The sequence below is a fragment of the Geotrypetes seraphini genome, chromosome 1, assembly GCF_902459505.1.
Source record: "Geotrypetes seraphini chromosome 1, aGeoSer1.1, whole genome shotgun sequence".
Classification (NCBI taxonomy): domain Eukaryota; kingdom Metazoa; phylum Chordata; class Amphibia; order Gymnophiona; family Dermophiidae; genus Geotrypetes; species Geotrypetes seraphini.
Window position 1 is genome coordinate 271708295 of NC_047084.1, and position 21733 is coordinate 271730027.

The window sequence follows — 21733 nt, forward strand, 5'->3', positions numbered from 1 at the left end:
TGCATTCACTTAGCTCTGTTCACTCTTTCACAGTCCAAATTTCTTCCCTCAGCCTCATTTCCTCTCGCAACCAATCAGTGCTTGGGCTATTGTTTCCTTACCCTGCTTCACTTTCATTCCTTCCCCAGTTCCTCCCTTAGCACTGCTCCCCCTCTCTTTGGTAGTCCAATGGCAGGAAGCCTGTCTGACCTATACTGCTGCTCTCTTTTGTTCCCTGCTATTAGCCCATTGCTCAGACATTCCTTAACCATCCAATAGGCTGCAAGGAGTGGCAGAACCAGCTTAGACACCAAGCTTCTGTCCTGCTTTTTCTCTGTGGCCTATTGGCTGGTTAAGGAAACTGACCAATGGTATCTCCTAAGCTACAGGTCCTGCCTTCTTTGCAGCTTATTAGCTGGTTAAGGAATATCTGACCAATGGGTTGCAGGAGGAGAGGAGAGCAGTAGCTGCAAAGACACAGCCTCCTTGCTTTCCCTTGCAGTTCTACATTAGGAAGATTTCAGCTCTGATTTCTGGGCAGTGTTGGTAAAAATATTGGGGATGCACTAGCACCTACAGAGCTAGTGCCTATGGTGATCACCAGGAGTTTATAAACTTACAAATTATGATCTGGTAGAGGATACGGAGATACCAGGTTAACCAGTTCCAGATTAGAGATTTGAGAACAACTCTGGATTTCTTACCATCTGATCCTAGTACATTATGGAACTTTCGCACCGTTTTCAATGGACAGGCGTTATAAATCACACAATACTTTGGGATGTGTAAGTTCAAAATCAGGAGTGGCCAAAGTGTCCAGTCTGGAACTGAGTAACTTGGCAGCTCTGTTGATCACCTTCCCTTAAAGCAGGCCTGGAGAGATCTGGGTGCTTGGTTAGATTCTGAGCTATAGTATACTTTGAGGTACATATATCCCATTTGGTGAGAACAGTATTTTATTAGTTATTACTTGCAAAATAAATTGACTTGTTGGTCATAAAATTAGATTAGTGTAGTTCATGCTTTAAGTCTTATGTGCCAAGACTTTTTTGGTTGGAGTCCAATTACTACAAATCATGACAGTTGGATTTGATGGTGGGAAGGGTTTCAAAATGACTGATTTATGGTTTCTCCATTGTTGAATTGTCTTCACTGACTCCCAGTAGAACAGCAAAAAAATTTTTTTCAAATATTTATGGTGTATCATGGGCAGCAAGCAATTGGTCCAATATATCTTTTTGACTATTTGAGATTGCTATATTGTTTGTCTTTGATGAAGAGACTTAATTATGGGTTTTACTGTGTTCTTTATCTTCAGTTGAAGAGGCATAGTTATGGTTTATGGTTACTGTTTACCAGAAAGTGAGCTTTTTCAGAAACAACATTATTGAAATCAGCAGATACAGAGAAAATCTATTTCTGGAAGGACATTAAAACCTAGATATGGGGTTTAGTTTATGGCTACGAGTAAGATGAGGTAATATATCTTGCAAATGTTTAACTAAATTATTGGTTGTAATGTGTTTTGTAAATCCTTTCAAAGATGCTTCTTAGGAGCAATTAATAAATTGATGTAAATAAATACTGGAGATAATAAGATTGAATGAAGTGTCTTGAATGCTTATTTGTCAGAAATGCTTTTGTAATCTTGTATATCTGAGAATAGGGTCAGGTCTTTTTTTTTTTTAGGCCTAGTTTATATTTATCAATTTGTAAACTACAGTACATTTTTTTTTTGGAACCACATGTAAAGAGAGAAAATCATCTTCATTGCTTAGGAGTACCACAATTAGTGTGAATTGCAACAATACAAAGGCTTGATCTGTATTCCCTTTACAATCTCCCTGCCTGGCTACTCCTTTAGAAGGAAATGCCGATGGTAGAAAGGAAGTGAAGCCAGGAAAGATGGAGGGCTGGAAAGGGAGAGGCATAGGAGCAGATGCTGGGAAAGGGAGAGATAGACAGATAAGTGTTGGGGAAAAGGGGAAAAAGCAGGACTGAGTTTAAGTATAGTCTTGAGGACTGGGAGAGGAGCAGACTCGGGACTTGGCTGAATACTGGTTGTGGTGGGAATGGTTGGGGAAAAATGGATCCGCAGGTGTTGGAGTCTGAGCAAAGAGGGGGATTGGAGCAGTGAGGGCCGAAGGATCAGGATAAGAGTGGAATTGGAACAGGAGAGATTAGGAGGACCAGAGCCAGGGTAGGGTTTGAAGCAGTGGTCTCAAATGTGCGGCCCGGGAGCCACTTGCAGCCCGCCAGGTACTATTTTGAGGCCCTTGGTATGTTTATCATAATCACAAAAGTAAAATAAAACAGTTTCTTGATCATATGTCTCTTTAGCTATAAATTATATTATTATTATTAAGACTTAGCCAAAAAGGAAAGATTTATAAACTATAAAGAGTTTTACCTTATGCAAAATTGTTATTTCTTTAATAAGACATTAACTGTTTTTTTCTGAGGCCCTCCAAATACCTATAAATCCAAAATGTGGCCCTGCAAAGGGTTTGAGTTTGAGACCACTGGTTTGAAGGATCGGATTGTGTGTGTGTTTGGGGGGTGGGGGCAAAGAACAGATGATTCCACTGTGGGTATCTGTCATGTTGACTTAGTGCCAGAGCTGTGTTTCTTACTTGGTCCAGAAATAGAGAAACCCGTGCTATTTGCTGAAGCATATAAACTGGTGGTTGTGTGGTAGCTGTTTAGGTTTTGCACTTACCTTGCATTAATTTTTGCTCTTATTGCCCTGCAGAAAGTGCAGTGTTACTAGCACCTCCTATTTCAGAGGGGTGGGACGGCAGAGCTAGTGGCATGCATGAAGCAATGTTTCTATAGATCTTTTCTGTTCTGCTGCCAGGGGCTGGCAGAGGTGGAAGCCAGCGAGCCAGTGAAAGGACGGGAGGGGAAAGTTATAGTCCGAGCTGGGGAGGCTTATCCTTCCCAAGCCTATGCAGATAAGCAAGAAGCGAAAAGATGGATGAAGGAGGAAAGGCAAATGAGAAAAGATGACAGGGAAATATCGTTATGTCATTTAGCACTGCTCAGACCTGTTATGTCTCTAGTGCCCGCCCATTAATAACTCCCCCAACGACAAGGAAAGAAAAAAAATCAGTTCGGGATTTTTGACTGAGAGCTGTTGAAGGGGAGACAGTATCAAGAGCTGTGCTTAAACTTCACATGGTAGTCAACTTAGCAAAGAACAGAAAGCAAACAGATGACGGGAATGAGTAAGGGAAACATACCCCAAAGAGATGAAACTCAGAACACAGCAAAGTAAGAAGACGGGAACTAATCACATCCTTTGTTGGCAGAAAAGCAGAGACGTGTGATTGAGAAGCGCGGAGTGTGCATGGCAGCCTTTGGTGATGTCAGAAATACGTCTGATCATTGTTGCAAAGGGGTAGGGAGTAACATGTATATTGTAACGAAAATGGTCATAAATTAGGCTTTTCTAAACACTTTACAAAAAAAGGGTATAAATAAATTTAACACATTTTCCGAGCGATGAATGCTTGTTAAGCTATATTTTAAGTCTCAAAATGTTATCATTTTGCTGCTTCGTGCTCTACAAATGACCTTTCTTAGTCATTTTTTCGCCGTACTACATTTTGGGTGACAAGAAGAGCTCTGAATGACTAGCTGTACTTCTTATATAGAAGAGAGGACAGTAAACATTTTTTTCTAGTCTCAAATGCTTTTTTATTTTGTCAAGAAGCTGTTTTATAACTTGCATATATGTTGCCCTCCTTTAAAAGACACGTCAGGGCTTTTGCTTTCTTCTTTCTGATATCTGCGTTTTGCCCGCTCACTTCATTTGAGCTGCTTTGGAAGCCTCGAAACAGGAAATTAATTTTGAGCGGCCTAAGCTCCGCCTCTTTGCCTCTCCCACTTTCAGAGGACGCAGCACTTGGGCCTTGCTTGCTTGCTTGTCTGTGTGTGTGTGCGTGTGTGTGTGTGTGTGCGCGCAAATGCGTGCCTCTGTGTTACTTCGGGGAAAAATTGAAGTGGCCGCCATATGCTTAGGATTTTTGTTTTTTAATATTTTGCTGAAGTTCTTATTAAAGAGAGAGACTGGACACATATTTCAATGGGAAGTTCTCACTTACTAAACAAGGGGTTGCCGATAGGTAATGATTTTCACTCTATTTTATCCAGATTTCCTGTTTTGAGACAGCTTTGGAAGCTACATTGATGTATGTGTACATAAAGGCTTTTTCTGCTTTTTCCCCTCCCCTCCCCCTCCTTTGGCTGCCTGCTTGCTTTGTGTGTGAGTGAGACTGCATTTTTTAGACGGTAGTGAATGTATGGTTATATATAAACAAGCTACTGATGGCCAAATATCATCGTATACAGAGCAACTTACTTTGCAGAGCAATGATTATGAGGCGGTTTTTTTGTTTGTTGTAAATTTTAAAAATTTAAATCTGCTTCTTCAGACAGTTACAAGACCCCGAACGCCTGCAACCATTGTTTTTTTTGTTTTGTGTGTGTGTGTGTGTGTGTGTGTGTATACACATCTAAAAAATGGATTGAAATAAGTGGCTTCCTATTCCTAGTTCCTGATGTGCACGCTTGTTTTTCTGGATTTTTACTGGAGCGGAATGCAGGTAAAAATGCTACTTGTTTGTAGAGAAAACCATATGTTTGTTAAAACATGCAAAGTTCTGAAGAACCATTTTCTTTTTAAACCTTAAGCAGGGCTTATACGTCAGGGTGGAGGATTTGAATTTCGTTGGAACGAAAAGGGATATTTAGGGGTTTGGGGCTCAGAAATGTTAATGCATTGTCTGGTATTTTGATTTTCAAATGTAAATTTTGCTAAAGACTTTTGAACTATAGTTTGGTACAGATGAACTGTATGATTAGTATTGTGTTAACATTGCTTGTGATTATCCATCTACACACAAATACAGCTATAGAATACTTATGTTTATAGTGTGGAGCCTGAAATGTTGCTTCAGTCTGCAAAATATCTGATAAGGGCCAGTGACCTTGAAGGGGGAAATCTGGATCAGAAAAAATATTTCAGAAGTTTATTTTTGGTGTGAATTTTTTTTTTTTCTTCTTAACTGTTCTCTACAAAAAAGTGAATTGTTAATAGAAGGTACTTGATAACTAAACTATGGGATTTGTAAAAATGGGACTTGTGGATAAGTTTCTATAAATAATGTACTGCAGAAGAAAGGCAGGTGTAATGATTGAAAGGAAATCTTTTATTTTAAAACTAGATGCGAGTCTGTAGTTGGTTGCCTTTTGAAAAGATGTTTCCTCATATTTGGTGGTACAGCAGCCACGAGGTTATGAGGCCTAATCATGTAGCTTCATAAAGGAAATATGCCTTTATATTGGGTGAATTGAAAGGAGATATATTTAGACGCGGATTAATCAATTGCTGGGATTCATTTTTCTTAATCTCAGGGAAATGAAGTAGTCCTGTTTTAAGAAAGTGACTTTCAGGCAGTCAAATCAAGTTGGTATGAAAGCTGTACGTATGTAGCTAAAAATGATAAATGTGAAAAAAATACAATTGAACTGCTGTTGAAATCACTGATTAGCACTGCTAGATATCTTGTTTTACAAATACTAAACACAGGGTAAACATAATTTTATGTTCCAGTAAGCTTTTAATTTACTGTATCACTAAAAGGATATTTTGTGAGGATGTATTTGGTAGTCGTGGGATTCAAATTTAATTAAGTGGTGCATCTGTGCCCTGATCAAGAAACCCTGGCATTGCATAGGGATAATACTAGCTGCTAAAAGTGTCACAGTTTCTAACTGTACCATACACATTTTCCCCTCTGCCAACCTGAGTGAATTATTCAAAGCTAAAGTATGTATGTACATATCTTCGCTTTAAAAAAATTACCCCAAGGAAACTGTTTGTGTACACCTGGTCTTTAGGACACTTAGAATTCTAGGATAATTTCAGTGGCTGGGAATAACTCCATTCAGTCTATGTACACATAATTTTACCTATATATCAAGCTTTAAAGAGCTATTTCTGTGCTTAAATCACTACTTTACATACACAATTCTTTGGAAAAAAAATTATCCTCTTGTTTTGAAATTTGACCAGTATATAGCATCATACATTGTAGCAAAAGACTTCTTGCTGCTGTGAAGCCTTAGAAGTAAAATTATGAAAATCACTAAATATGAGTCTAGTACCAATGAGCAAAAAGAGACTATAGGAGTCCTTTTACTAAAGTGCAGTAAAATTTGGGCTTAGCGTATTTGTTAATGGGATTTTCCTGCATGCTAAGCCTAGATTGAACACTGTACTTTTTAGGTCTTTTTCTTTCTGGGTTTTTTTTTTATTTTTTTTCTTTTATTATTACAGGTTCTCTAATGTTCACATTAGCATGCAACATCCGCAAAAAATGAGCACAGCAGCACTTACTGTTTCCTATTTAAGGAGCACTAAATACTCACACGTTAACCCTATGTTATCCAGTTAGCACTTTCTAGTCATAATATGCTAGCCATGTAATGCAGGAACACCCACTCTCTACCCATGACATAACCTCTAAAAAAAACTATTTTAAAAAAATAGTTGATGCATGAAAACAGGTAAATTACCACAAAATGTTTTGTAGTAAGATTTTCTTGCACATTAGGGCTTAATGTCCTTTAGTAAAAGTTCCCCATAGTTTCCTAGCATGCCAATGTGTGCTGCTAGTGCAAATATGTTTTCATACACTTATATTTACATTTAGACCCTTTATTTTGATTTTGCTTACACCCTTTTAGAAGTAACTCAAGACAAATTACTTTGTTAAAGATGGCTAACAACCAGGGAAGCCTAATTCAATTCCTCTTGTTGCTCCTTGTGATCTTGGGCAAGCCACTTTAACCCTACCTTTAATACAAGGATTGTGAGCACCGCCAAGGACAGAAAAATCTTATGGCCTCTTTTACAAAGCCATGCTAGCGCCCATAGAGATTTAAAAGACTTCAGGGGTGTTGCTGCGCGGCAGACGCTAGCGCGGCTTTGTAAAAAAGGCAGTTAGTATACCTGAAAAAGATGTGTTGAATCCAAATAAAACGTTGTATGTTTTTATATAGGACCCTAAGAGAGCCAGGGGGTCAGACAGCTCTGGTTTTCAGAGAGTTACTTGAATTTGAAACTCTGCAGAATTTAATCCTAGAGTATCCTACAGTATATTCATACATCCTTAATGACAGTATTAAATATATCTCTCTCTATTAAAAGAAAAAAAAGGAAATCTCTGTTAGGTAATTATGATTGTGCCCTTTGGGAAAACTTGGACATTTGCCTGAAATATGTACTGGTATAGAGAAAGAAAAGGAGCAGTAGTCTGTTAATTATATGTATTATGTGATTGAAAAATATACAGTAAAGCAGTTTAATATGTATTCAGTCTGACACATTTTGATTGGTAATATGGATTCTGTATGTATTTGTTTCTGGAGTAATGTCAAAAATACCGTATCTCTTTACAGTATGGTCTACATTTAAACTCACCAAGCCACTTTTCAGTTTTTGGCTAGAGCTGCTAATAGCCTTCTTGCCTTTTATTGTCTGCTGCTGCTAACTACTAAATCTTCATATTCATGGTTTTGAAAGAAGTAAATAGTAAGGGCTGGTGTAATGTCCAGCTAGATAGCTCTTGAACACCACTGAACTCTTACTAGCAGTGGGCCCCAAGAATGTCAGTTCAGCTAATTTTATACATTGTTCTTGATGTATGACTGCATTCCTTATCTGATGAGAACAGTTGCCTGTTGGTTATTTCCTGGATCTTATTCCAGGTAGCATAACTAATATAGGATGTTAAATTTAAGAATGGCCTTGGGTATACTGTTTGCCCAGGCCAGTTGGAGCTGGAGTGTCTTAGCTAATGTTTGCCTTAAAGAGAGCACACAACAATGCATGCCTTATCTTCCTTATTTCTGTATGAAGATGCATTATACACTTAGACATGCTGCCTTCCCAACTGGAAGTGTGAATCCTGTGAACACAGCTGCTGCCCTGAGGGTCGGCAAAGGAGCAAGGGGGAGGGGGGAGGAGATGATTTAGAAGATTATATACTGAGGTGGGCCAGAATAGTTAATTTCTTCAGTCTACAGTGAAAGTAATTAAAAAAAGGTAATTTTGGTAGTGCTTATATTTTTAGTAGTGGCAGGGTTTGAAGGTTTATGTAAAAACACAACAGAAAGCAAAAGAAAAGTTAGTGATTGTAGGGAATACCAGAAATGTGCATTTTGAAGTGAGCTGATATCTAGAAAAGTGCTGGATGTGTATCCCTTTGATATATAATTAGCAGAACATAATTTATTAGTCATCAAATCACTTTGAACAACAGTTTTCAATAGGAACGCGTCACTGTCAACATAAGGAAGGTTTATTAACACAACAGATCAAACAGTGCATCGCTAGCAGTTCTTTTAATAAGCAGTTTACAGGACTAGAGAGTCTTCCCAGGAACTTTTTTAAAATTTTACCTCCAAATATGGAGTTTCTTTAAGCTGGACAGTAATTTTTTTAAACCAAATAAAAGCAGAAATGTTATAGCCAATGATCGTGTGCTTGGAAGAAAAGCCTCTTATTTTGCTTTAAATTGTGTCTTGCATAATAAAAACTAATCCAAAACATTTTAGTGCAACTTTATGTCCTAGATCAGGGATGTCAAACTGTAGTCCTGGAGGTACACAAACCAGTCAGGGTTTCAGGATACCACTAAAGAATATTCATAAGGTATATGTGCATAAATTAACTCAGCTGTTAGCATATGGGATCTCATAGGGAGAGGGGGAGCTAGTGGATGTGGCTTATGGGCAAACTCGATGTGCCATTTGGCCTTTATCTGCTATCATGTTTCTGTTAAGAGTCCTGAAAATTTGACTGGTTTGTGGCTCTTTAGGATTGTAGTTTTAACACACTGCCTTAGATCTCCAACATATTCCTTAAAACAACAGTTTGAAGTTGATCATTAAAGTGGCATAAAACAACTTCATCCTTAATACTAATGTTTCTATAACCACCTGGGGATGGGGTTAATTCTGTAATAGTTTCTCAGCATATAAAGTTTTTTAGTACACAAAAAAGACCTTCTCGCAGTGGAGAAATGAAGAAATAACAGCAAAGGCGTCGTCTGTGTTTTGCAACTTTATTTACTTAGAGATGGGCTGGTTCATCCTGATCAGGTGGGCTTTGTCCTAGGATGGCAAGCAGCTGATGATGATTGTGGGGTAATTGATTTAATGTGTAGCCTGATGTAGGAGAGTTCCAGCATCTTTTCTTGGGATAGACACGAGAAAGTATTAGTGAATCTACTTGAAGGCTGTTTAGACTATGTATCTGGTACTGTGGGGGTAGATGAGGATGGATCCGGGGGTTGTATTCAAAACCCAAATCATGTGTACTGGTTAATGGGGGTAGTTCCTCCTTGTTTGCTTTGAGTAGAGACACTATTTTGTTCCCTTTCACTTGCTTTAGCAATAGAACCTTTTGCTTCAGCAGTTCAAAGTAATCCCAATATGAAGGGAATTTGGGTAGGTTTCCGGGAATTTGGGTAGGTTTCCAGGAATTTGATTAGCCTTTTTTGCAGATGATACCTTTTTATCTTTGACATCCCCTATAACAACTCTCACTGACTTGACTGAAATCAAAGGGAAAATTGAAGTTTTTGAAATCAGTTTATATGAAATATAATTTTTGATAGAGAGGCTCTAGGTTTTGTGCAGTCTTTTGTTTCCATTCTGTTGGGTAAACTGAGAGCCTTAAATATTTAGGTGTTGGACTAACCACTCAATCAGAGAGGCTTTGAGACTAATTATCTTGGGTTATTAAATGAAATTAAGAAGGACCTAGAGTGGTGAAAGGGATTATCTATTTCCTGGGTTAGTAGAATTGCAGCTATAAATATGAATGTTCTTCCTAGGTTTCTTTACCTGTTTCAGATTTTGCCCCTAGCAGTACCCAAGCAATTTTTTCATCGCTTCAGGAGTTTTTCTTAATTTATTTGGTGTGATAAAAAGCTTAGGTTTTCATGTAAAATTTTGTTTTGTAATCATAAAATGGGTGGTCTAAGGGTTCCAGATATGGCCTTCTATTATAAAGCAGCACAAGCTAGAGCAGCCATTGAGTGATTTTAAACTCTTTGAATATTTATAAGAGGGAAATTCTTTGCTAATGGGCAATTGGAGGGGGAGGGAGATTCATGTTTGTTGGGTAGCTGATGTATTTGTGGGGCAGTTATTGCTTTGAAATATAGTAATATAGTAAATGATGGCAGATAAAGACCCGAGTGATCCATCCAGTCTGCCCAACCATACATGCTCCATAAATTAATTATTTAGTTTAAATTATCCTTTTACTTAGATATTTCTGGGCCAGAAACCCAGAGCCCTGCCCAGTAGTGTGTTTAAGTTCCATCTACTGGAGTCTCCATCAAAGCTCACTTCAGCCCATCTTAACCATCCCAACCATCGAAACCCCAACCTGTCCTCAACTGAATGTTCATATACAGGGCACAGGCCGTGCAAGCCTGCCCAGTACCGGCCTTAGTTCCTTCAATGTATACCCATTATTTTCTGATTAGAGATCCTCTGTATTCATTCCATGCTTGTTTGAACTCTGTCACCGTTTTCTTCTCCACCACCTCCCTCGGGAGAGCATTCCACACATCAACACATTCCACACATCTCGCCATAAAGAATAATTTCCTAACATTACTCTTGAGTCTACCACCCCCTCAACCTCAAATTATGCCTTCTGGTTTTACCATTTTCCTTTCTCTGGAATAGATTTTGTTCTAAGTTAATACCTTTGAAGTATTTGAACATCTAAATCATATCTCCTCTGTCCCTCCAGTCTAGGGTATACATATTCAGGGCTTCCAGTCTCTCCTCATACGTCTTCTGGCACAAACCTCCTACCATTTTCATCACCATCCTCTGGACTCCTTCAAGTCTTTTTATGTACTTCACCAGATACGGTCTCCACAATTGAATACAATACTCCAAGTGGGGCCTCACCGTTGACCTGTACAGGGGCATCAACACCTTCTTTCTTCTATTGATCACGCCTCTCTCTGTACAGCCTAACATCCTTCTGGCAACAACCACCGCCTTGTCACACTGTTTCTTCGCCTTTAGATCTTCAGACACTATCCAAGGTCCCTCTCCCCATCCATGCATATCAGCCCCTCACCTCCTAGCACATATGGCTCCTTCCAATTTCTAATCCCCAAATTCATTACTCTGCACTTCTTTGCATTGTATTTTAGTTGCCAGATATTAGACCATTCTTCTAACTTTTGCAGATCCTTTTTCATGTTTTCCACTCCCTCCTCGGTGTCTACTCTGTTACAAATCTTAGTTTTGCATTGCTCTATATTTGTTTGATATGCCCTAATAAAAGGATTTGAACCATAAACAATTTGAATACCAGTTGAACAAGAATTAGTAGGCCTTGTTAAATAGAATTACTTAATGGGGCTGTCCAGGCCCTGCCAAACCTAGGGATTGACACTTGTCCAACCAGTTTAAATACTTTCAATGTATTTGACCCCCTTATTTAAACCTGTTTTGGAGTCTCCTATCTATAAATTCTTTAGAAGGGTGGGGCTTGGTACAATGGAGACAGGTTTTTGAGGATTCTACACTGTTAACCTTTGATACTCTTTCATGCATTTATCTGATCCTTAAAAAGCATTTTGTGCTTGGGTCATTCCATGTCAAGTGGTCCAGTATTGAAGATCATCCCCACGTGACCTCCTCCAAATTGTATAAAATTTTGTGTGGATGTTCCCTATAGCCTCAAATGAAACCATGTAAAAATTTTCATCTGGATCTCTATTGGTTTGAGAACTAAAAGTTGTCAAATGTAGGTCACTTTCAGAGTACTATGCTCAGCCTTACACAAAATGGCAACTTTATCCAGCCACTACAGCCCAATAAAGCCTCCAAGAGAATTGAAATTTTGTGGATTAATACAATCTCTGGAACTAACGTCATGTGCAAAGTTTAGAAAGTACGATAGTTTACCTCCCCTTTTATGAGCCAGCAAAGTAGGCAAAAAATGTTAGAAAAAGAAATTTAATGCCTACTTTGACTCCTCATTGCTCCTGACCTGTATTTTGATTTAAGTCATAACTGTACCAGCCGTCATGGCACATGACATGCATATAGGATTTGCATTAAGAGGCTTTGCAACCAATTAAAAGCAAAGATATACTCCCTCGTTTACTAAGGTGCGCTAACCAATTAGCGTGCACTAATCGAATTAGCGTGCGCTAAATGCTAATGCATCCATAGACTAACAGGCACGCACTAGTGTTTAGCGCGCGATAAATTGATTGGCGCGCACTAATAGGTTAGTGCACCTTAGTAAAAAAGGGCCATAATTACACAAAGAAATAATATTGAGTGCTTTATACAAATTTTGGCCGGTTTTGGGTGTAAATATCTCACCATACTTTGTCCAATTTTTAATAATTTTTATATCACTTGAAGAGTGTCTTTCTTTTGCTTCAAAAGCCATTCTGTTTCATATTTGACCTGGCCTTGCTTTGGTCAGAAGTTAGGTCTCAAATGCATGCATTATTCACATGTGTATACATGCAGTGGTAAAAAAGTATAACATGCAAATGAGCTAGAGGTATGAAATTGCACGGTGCAGCTAAGTTTGTTGGGCTTGCCATGCTAACTCAGGTTATAACTTCCGCTGCTTTCATATACTCTTGTAAATGGTGCAGCAAAATGGACATTAGTTGTTTGTGATTCATTGCAAGTTCAATAAAGGTTCATAGCTGCACATCTCCAGTTTTAATGAAATTTAGTGATGTAGGTTTTGGGCCATAAGCTACTAACTGGCCAACTTATTAGATATCAGGATGTTTTGGTTTACAAATTAATATAGTCAAAATAATCTTATGATTCAAAATTAACATCCACATAGCCCTACTCAATTCTTTCATTGGCCCATTAAAAAAGATACTGTTTGGGTTTCAGATGAACAGATGGTTTTTGAAGCTCCAATGGCAACGTCAACAGGAAGGCAATACAGCGTCATGACAAATTCAAGGAACTGTACTCAGGCTAGCTACATGATGAGCAGCATTTGAAGTGATTTTGAAACATGATTTGTCTTTGAAATTGTTACTCTTTCCTTACCATACTGTTCTTTGATCACTTAATTTTTCATCCTAATAAACATTTATTTATTCAATTTTCTATACCATTCTCCCAAGGGAGCTCAGAATGGTTTACATGAATTTATTCAGGTACTCAAACATTTTTCCTGTCTATCCTGGTAGGCCCACAATCTATCTAATGTACCTGGGACAATGGGGGGATTAAGTGACTTGCCCAGGGTCACATGGAACAGCTTGAACCCACAACCTCAGGGTGCTGAGGCTGTAACTTTAACTACTGCTCCACATTCTCCCTTTTACAATTATTAGAAAGCCACAGATTTTCAATTCAAAGTTTCTCTCATTTATTCTAGTGCCTATCTACATTTCCAGCATATTTTAACATTAAACATAGGTTGAAACCTTGGTGTACTTTCAGGCCTATTTTAAGCTATTAGGAATAGCAGGTAAAAAATGTGGCTCAGTGAGTTTTGTAGCAAAAAAATTGCTCTTTCAAATGGTGCAAGAAATAAAGAGGAGGAGGATGTACAGTTGTGATATATGACATTAAATATAGGTAAGATTTTGCATAATTATTTTTCAACAATCTTAATAAAGATTTATTTCATAAAATAAAGTTCAGTGTGCCTAAAGGTTTATTGGGCAGTAATTGGATGTAATCTTTTCCAGTTCCTAAAAACTGAGCTCTTTTGTGCTTTCTGTTCAAGAGCTATGTTATGTCAAATATTTGTGTATTCCACAACAAACTTTTTCATCAACTTTGTGGTCCTCCAGTGATACACCAAAGCATACACCAGTAATCTGAGTGGTAACTGTCCATTGTAACTTTCTGGGTAACCAACCCAACCTCTTGTAATGTAATCCAACCTTGAACTGAATAGGTAAAGGCAGAATAGAAAATCTGATTAACATAACATACCGTATTTGGATTCAGCACAAAATGTGCTATAAGTATTACTTTTAGCTTGATCGAGCAACTATCCTTTCCACAACATGAACCAAAAGTTGATGTTTTTTCACTATCTTCCATGGATTGAATAAAGTAGCCCAATAACGAGGCCCCTACCTTTGGAAGAAGTTAAGATCCTGCTCTAAGACTTTGCATATATTTATTGCATGCATGTCCTATTGTACTTCCACTAACCATGCATTTCATAAACTTTTGAGATGGTCAAGTGGGGGGGCCTAGACACTTGACATTCAATGGCCTGCTTAGCTTCACATTATATATTTTCTTAATGGTAAAGATATTGAGTTACTTTGTGGGAGAAGCTACCTTCCTGGAGGGATTTTGTAAAGACTTTCAAACTAAAGGTTTAACAGCTGGATCTGGATAAGCCCAGCTGTCTGCCTACAGATTTCACACCTCCACCTTCCCACATAACCTTTTCCCTCCCCCCTACAGTCTTTATGATGGTAAAAATTAACCGCAGCTCAGTTTATTAATTAACAATAGCTCAGCTCAATTTATTAATTAACCACAGCTCAGTTTATTAATCAACAACATATCATAACTTCAATTAACATCATAACCAAAGAGCTCCTCCTGAGCCACCAAATATACGTAGTTTCAGTGCCTTCGACCCCACCACCTCAGCAAGAGTCAGAGGAATGGCATGGCCCTTTACCTAGGTCACCTGACCCACCAGGCCCACCGCTCATCGCCGGATGAGCCCCATGACCCAGTAGCTTGGGAGATCTGCCACAGGCCTGTAATCCTTACAGGTGCCCCCCATCCCAATAAACAGAGCTGTGACTAACCCCCCAACCCAAGGACTCTCTCACAGCTCTTGGCGAAATCATCCAAAAGAAGATCCCAACCCACCTCAGACAGATGAACCCGGTCTCTATGATAAAGACGCTCGCAAGCCACATCTACCCAGTTATGCAAAATCTGCATACCACCCTGAGCCTCAATCCACTTCCCCACCTGCTGGTTGAACTTTGCCAGCCCCCAGGTCCATTGGCGAGATGCCAGGCACCGGGGGTGTGGAATAACATCTGACCATAGCAGCTGAGTCCCAGGGAACCAAGCAAAATCCACTCGCAGATCGTCTTTAATCAAATTGATGAGCTGCCTCCCTGACAAGGCATCCACGTTGCCTCCCAAATGGATCAAGAGGACATCCGGGCATCGAGGGCAGGACTGCAAGCTAGCCAACAAAGGCAGGAGATGATGCCACCACATGCCGTGCTGACTCCACCAGGACACAGGCACTCCGTGATGGCTAAGCCCGAGATGACAGCCCCCTTGGGCGTATCGCTGCTCGCTCACCAGCCCAGTGGACAAAAGAATGCACAACAATCCAGATCGAATAATTGCACCATCTTGCATCTGAAATGCAAAGCAAAACTACAGGAACCGAACTCCAATTCCCAGCCCCCAATCATCCATTATTGGCCCTCCCACTCGCAACCAGTCTCCGAGACACAACCACTCAGCCTGATATATCCTTGGAAAGCACCTGACACCCAACGCCCTAGCTGCTGAATGCCTGCCTCCGGCATGCTGTCTGCACTGGCACATGTGGCAACACCTATCCTAGAGCTACCAGAATCCTCCCTACATCTTGCCAAAGCCAGATGTAAAACGGCTAGAAATTGGTACCGAGACAGAGGAGCACCTTCAGCATGGAACCCCCCCCCCCCCCCAACACACACACACTGCTCCAAGTAAGCTCTCAGCCACACTACTGGGCAGGAGATATAGCCATCCACTTGGCGGAGCACTACCCATTGACCCTGACCCACTCTGATCTGTCTTAGAGCTGACAAAGCAAATTTGTACTGCCTGCTCACTAATGCAAACATGGTGCACTAACAACCCCCAGTCCCTGGCTCTGTCAGCAGTGCTAACCAACAGCTCTCCCACCCTCAGGGCTCTAAAAAGCGCAAGGGAGAAGACGCACAAAACAAGCAGGCCTTGTAGGACAAGCTAGCCACCTCAGTCAGCACCACCAACAACCGAACAAGCAGTTCATGCTGAATCAGCAATCTAGGATCTGGCCTGCGTGGCACCACCCGCCTCATTGCTTGCATCAGGTGCCACACCAGGAAACTAGAAGTAGGACAAGCCCAACCAGAGGCTTGGCAGAAAAAGGTGAACTCTGTCAAGCGCCCTTGTACCACTCCCTGCTAGACCCGGGCCATGTAAGAGTCCAGTACAGAGTCTTCCAGGAAGAACTTGGCCATATCCCCCAGGGACCAACCCTTGCCTGACAAGAATGCTGCAACAATATGGAACCCTGCATTATAATGCGACCATGTAGCGGGAGCTACCGACAAGCGGAGCATGTCCCAAACTCCTTCCCGACCAGGCTCCACACATGTGCCAGCCATCGAAACTGCAAAAAATGAAAATGAGATAAAACATCAGCTATGCCATTTTGCAGTCCCGGCATATGACATGCCCTGATAAACAAATTGAGATGCAGGCAGCACAAAACCAATTCCTGCATTAAATTATTTACCGCTGAACAACGCGCCGCCTGCCTGTTGACCACTTCCACAACCCAAATTGTCTCACTAGAACACCACCATCCTATCCCGCAATACCTCGGACCAAAGTTCACAGGTGACAACTAACGGGAACAACTTGAAGAAAGTGATATTCTGCATGATGCCCTGCCGTACCCAGGCCTCCGCCAGCGCTCCACGCACCAGGCGCCGAAACCCACACCTGCAGCATCCGAGAACAGCTCCAAATCACAGCTAGACACCTCCGGAGCTTGCATCAGTAACATGCTATTAAAGTCGTGCAAAAAACTCCCCCACATACAGAGATCCACCCGCACTCCTGTAGAAAGCCACAGGAAATGTCTTTTCTCATGTGCCCCTGCTGTGGCAGTGGCCAACCAATGAGAAAAAGCACAAACCATGGGCAAAATCCTACAGGCAAAATTAAGGGAGCCCAACAGGGACTGAACCACCTGCAACGTAGTTTTACGCGAGGACAGCACATGCTCTATAAGTCCCAGCAACTGTTGGACCTTTGCTGCCAGCAAGTACATCACCAATGCCTCCAAATCTAACTCAATCCCGAGGAAAACAAGGGAGGTAACCGGACCTTCCGACTTCTCGCGTTCTAAGGGAATCCCAAACTCCTCCACTATCACCTCAAAGGCCTCCTTAAACCTCCCACACTCATCTGAGCCCCCTGAGCCAATGAACAGAAAGTCATCGAGATAGTGCCCCACCGAATCCAGACCCATCCTCCGCACAGCGACCTAATGCAGAAAGGAACTGAACATCTCAAAATATGCGCAAGAGATAGAACAACCCATAGGTAAACAGCGATCATAAAATTAAGATCCTTCAAAGTGAAATCTCAGTAACGGATAGGATCGAAGATGAATGGGCAATAACCAAAAGGCCAACTCAATATCTACCTTCGCCAAGAGGACCCCCTCAGCCAGCCCTAAGAATAAGCCACAATTTGCAATCCACAGATGAATATATTTATTAAAAACTTTATATACCGCATAACGACCTAAAAGGATCCAAGTGGTTTACAATGCTTAAATCACATTCATCAAGAAAAGAACTCCATTAAAAATAGAAAAGGAAAGATTAAGAACAAAAGTTAAAAAAAAAATTTTTCTTCAAGACTATTATAACAAAGTACATCTCCATCAAAACCATTCTAATGACAAAACAATAAAACACTCAAATCTAAATGAACCATAATTTGTATAGACAGCTAAAAATTCTCCTTTACAAAATCAACCATAATAACTTTATTCTTGTATACCGCCCATCCATAAAAGTTACGGGCGGTTCACAAAGAAGAAGAACTGTACAATCAGTTAAATATAAATAAGTTCAGGAAAATATATGATAAAAATATACAGTTAAGAGCAAAGTTATGTAACAAACTTATCAAACAAGTGTGTTTTTAAAAACTTTCTTAAAATATAAGAATACATTTGAAAGATCAGGGGGCTTAGCAAAGAATTCATTTTTCCTAATTGAAAGGCAAATGTCTTATGTAAAAATCTCTTGTAACGACAAGCCTGAACAGAAGGGTACATAAACATAAAATTATTACGAGTATTTTTTAATGATCTATAAAAATTGAATTGAGAGGATAGGTATCCTGGAGCCATAAGAACATAAGAATTGCCACTGCTGAGTCAGACCAGTGGTCCATCATGCCCAGCAGTCCGCTCACGTGGCGGCCCTCTGGTCTAAGACCAGCATCCTAACTGAGACTAGCCCTACCAGCGCATGTTCTTGTTCAACAGAAACTTGTCTAACTTTGTCTTGAATCCTTGGAGGGTGTTTTCCCCTATAACAGCCTCTGGAAGAGCGTTCCAGTTTTCCACTACTCTCTGGGTGAAGAAGAACTTCCTTATGTTTGTACGTAAGACCAAAAAGAGCTTTAAAACAAAGACAGCCTAATTTAAAAAGAATGCGAGCCTCAAAAGGTAACCAATGTAATTGCCGATAAAAAGTACTAATGTGGTCATATTTCTTTAGGCCAAAAATCAGGCGCATTCTAATTTGGAAAAGCCAATTGATAAAAGTGTGCTTTTAAATGTCTTTTAAAATTTGTATAGGATTCTTCTTTTCTCAAGTCTATGGGCAGGTTATTCCATAACCGCGGAACTAAATAAAAGAATGCACAATTTCTAGTTGACGCAAGATGTGCCTTCGAGATGTGAGGAACGACTACCCTATTATCGTTCAGAGACCATAATAGACGCCTTGGGACATAAAATAGCACCAAGTTAGAAAGATATGAAGGTTGTAGCTGAAATAATGCTCTATGTGCCAACATCAGGATCTTAAATGTAATCCTAAATTCCATTGGTAGCCAATGGAATTTTAAATGCAAAGGTGTCACGTGATCACAAATTTATGCCCGGCCTAATAATCTAATTGCAGTATTCTGCACTGTTTGTAAGCGCTTCAACTGTCCTAACCCAATGCCTGCATATACTAAATTACCATAATCTAACTTTGATAATACAAAGTCATGAATTAGGGGTCCTTTTATCAAGCTGCGGTAGGAGTTTAACGTGCTTAACCGCCTGCCACGCTAGCCGCTAACGCCTGCATTGAGCATGCGTTAATTTTTTATCTGGCCGCAGGCGTTAGCGCGTGATGAAATGTCCGATGCACTAACCCCGCTAGCGTGGCTTGATAAAAGGACCCCTTAATGTATGCAGTGATTTCTCATCCAAGAAATCTCGAATGACTCAAAGCTGTCTTAATGCCCCCAAACCTTTAGCAACCACGGTTGAAACCTGCTCCAGAAAATTTAGATGACAGTCAATTATAATCCCCAAATACCTGAAGCTATTTACTAGTTTTATACTACAATTATTTAAAGAAAGATTTAGATGAGGTGTTGCTTTATCTCCTGAGATACAACATGCTATGGTCTTAGACATATTTAGAACCAATTTATGTTCATTTAGCCATTCTTCTATTCTGTTTAAGCCAGCCAAAAAAGGACCTAAATCTAATGTAGCAAGTGATAGTCTATAGACTAGTAAGATGTCATCTGCATAAATATATGTACTAATTCCTAATTCCTGGATTCATCTTGCCAAAGGGCTCAGAAAACTATTAAATAGAATTGGCGATAAGGCTGACCCTTGCAGTACCCCACAATCTAACGATCTATCCTGAGATATTGATCCCTCAGTGACTACTTTAAAAGTACGTCCTTGGAGAAATGCTGAAAACCAGTCCCACACTACTCCTGTTAAGCCAATCTCTTGTAAAAAGTTTAACAAAAGACCATGAGCCACTAGATCAAAAGCTGAACTCAGATCTAATGAAACTACTATTGCAAAATTCCCCCCATCCAAAATTGAATGAACCTCATTAAGAAAGCCTGCTAACACTGTCTCAGTACTATGCATTGATTGAAACCCCGCTTGTCTTGGGTTAAGTACGTTTGTTGATTTAATGTAAGACACTAGCTGTTCCAAAACTATCTGTTCCAATACTGCACCGAATAAAGGTCCCGTGGAATACCGTCATTCACCGAGTTCCCCAAAGGCCTCAATAAATTGTGAATAAGGCGAAACTCACCCAGCTCCTTCTTAGGTATCACGGCAAAGAGTGAAATAATCATGACCGGAAATGGCCGCTCCCAAAAAGGACCCGCAATCCGTCCCAGCTGCAGTTCCTCCCCCAATTTACAACAGACCAACTATACTCAAGTGAGAAACCGAAGACGTGTTTTGAACCTGAGCAGCTGAAAACTCCCTCCGAAAAGGTATCTCGAAACCGATGCTCCAACAGGCCCACCACTTGAGCGTTCCCGTAAAGTCGCATCCACGGCCGCAGCGCACCCACCTGCACTGGTGTAGGCACTCTGGCCATCATACTCTCATTTACCAGTTCCCGAAGGCCCCCCGGCCAGTCTCTTGGGGCACCTAAGAACGGAATGCTGCTGTCCACAGTGCGAACAAGCATGTTGGAACCTAAAGTCCGGGAAAGGACAGCTTGATTTATTGAACCTCCAACAAACATCAGTGCTTGCCCTGAGCCCCATCCCTGCCCAAAAGCACCGCCCACAGTCCCTAACGGAGCATGCCCGCCCCAGGAATACTCACGGATTTGGAGGACTTATGAGTGAGCTACAGATTAACATCCTGTGTGCTCCACGACATATGTGTGTTCTCCTCCATCTTGTACCAAAATGCCTTGTCGGAATTCAACCACGCCCAGCCCCCGAACCACTGGTAAATATCGAGCACTGAGTCTGCGTAGGCCAGTAACAAGCCACCGCGGATGAGCACACCCCAAGACACTCACCAACCACATGAAGGAACACATCCAATTAATGACGGGCCTTGTTCGCCGCACTTTTGGATTTGCTCCAGCTGCACTTGTGTGCCCTATACTCCATGAGCCGAAAGATATCTAAGCAGGAGCGTTGCAGAATTTTACTCCAAAGGTCATGCGGAACCTTTTCCCAGAGTTCTGTCATCGCCACTAACGCAGACGCACCCCGACCCTCCCCCTGCTGGGCCACTGGGCCCCCTCCGATGAGGGACCCACCTCCCTGCCACATGCAGCCGTAGAAGAAGAGGAGGAGGAAGACCTAGTCGCCGATGACACATCCCGCCGCTACCTACGCTGATCCCTCCCATGCCTCCTGCACTTCTTCCCCCCAGCAGCCGTAGCAGGCGCCACTTTACCTGAAGTTGAAGGTCCAGGAACACCATCCATCGCATCAGAGATGCCACCCACAGCAATCCCTGCTTCCGATGTCGACCTCTTTGCTGAAGCAGTGGCACCACCGCCAACAGCCACCACATCCAATGTGGAACCAGTAGCGCCTTCACCAGCAGCCACCATATCCAAATGGAAGCTCCGCTGTCCTCTCCCCTGCCTGCTCACTCTTCTGCCGCTCTGAGGTGATGCAAACGACACTTGAAGAAGGTCCTATTGCTGTCCCAGCTGTGCTACAACGACTCTCTGGCACTGTCGATGGACCCTGTGAAAACAAACCAAAGCCAGAAGCAGCACCCGGGAAACCTCCCCCAGGTGTCCCCCATCCCGAACCTCCATCCCCGCCCCGCACTGGGTCACCCGGCCACCCTGGGGAAACACCACCTCCCCACCAGGGAACAGGCGAGCCCGGCCCCCAGCCAGGCAGCCCAGACCAC

At 41.2% G+C, this 21733-nt stretch overlaps 1 protein-coding gene across 18 annotated transcripts in view; it reads left to right on the plus strand.

Annotated features, from left to right (window-relative positions):
- The window catches only part of CTBP1 (C-terminal binding protein 1), a 646630-nt gene that overhangs the window by 388725 nt on the left and 236172 nt on the right, over positions 1–21733 (plus strand). For 3 of the 18 annotated variants that reach the window (XM_033951407.1, XM_033951457.1, XM_033951448.1), the window contains exon 1: positions 3888–4106. The exons of 6 other annotated variants lie outside the window; for them this stretch is intronic. Coding sequence is in view for 4 of the 12 variants with exons in the window: in XM_033951316.1 (XP_033807207.1) it covers positions 4542–4586 (45 nt within the window). In the remaining 8 variants the exon portion in view is untranslated. Of the gene's footprint in view, positions 1–3080; positions 3253–3360; positions 3380–3882; positions 4587–21733 lie in introns of those variants that run through there. 9 more of the 18 variants (XM_033951422.1, XM_033951468.1, XM_033951397.1 and 6 more) reach the window with 7 other exon arrangements.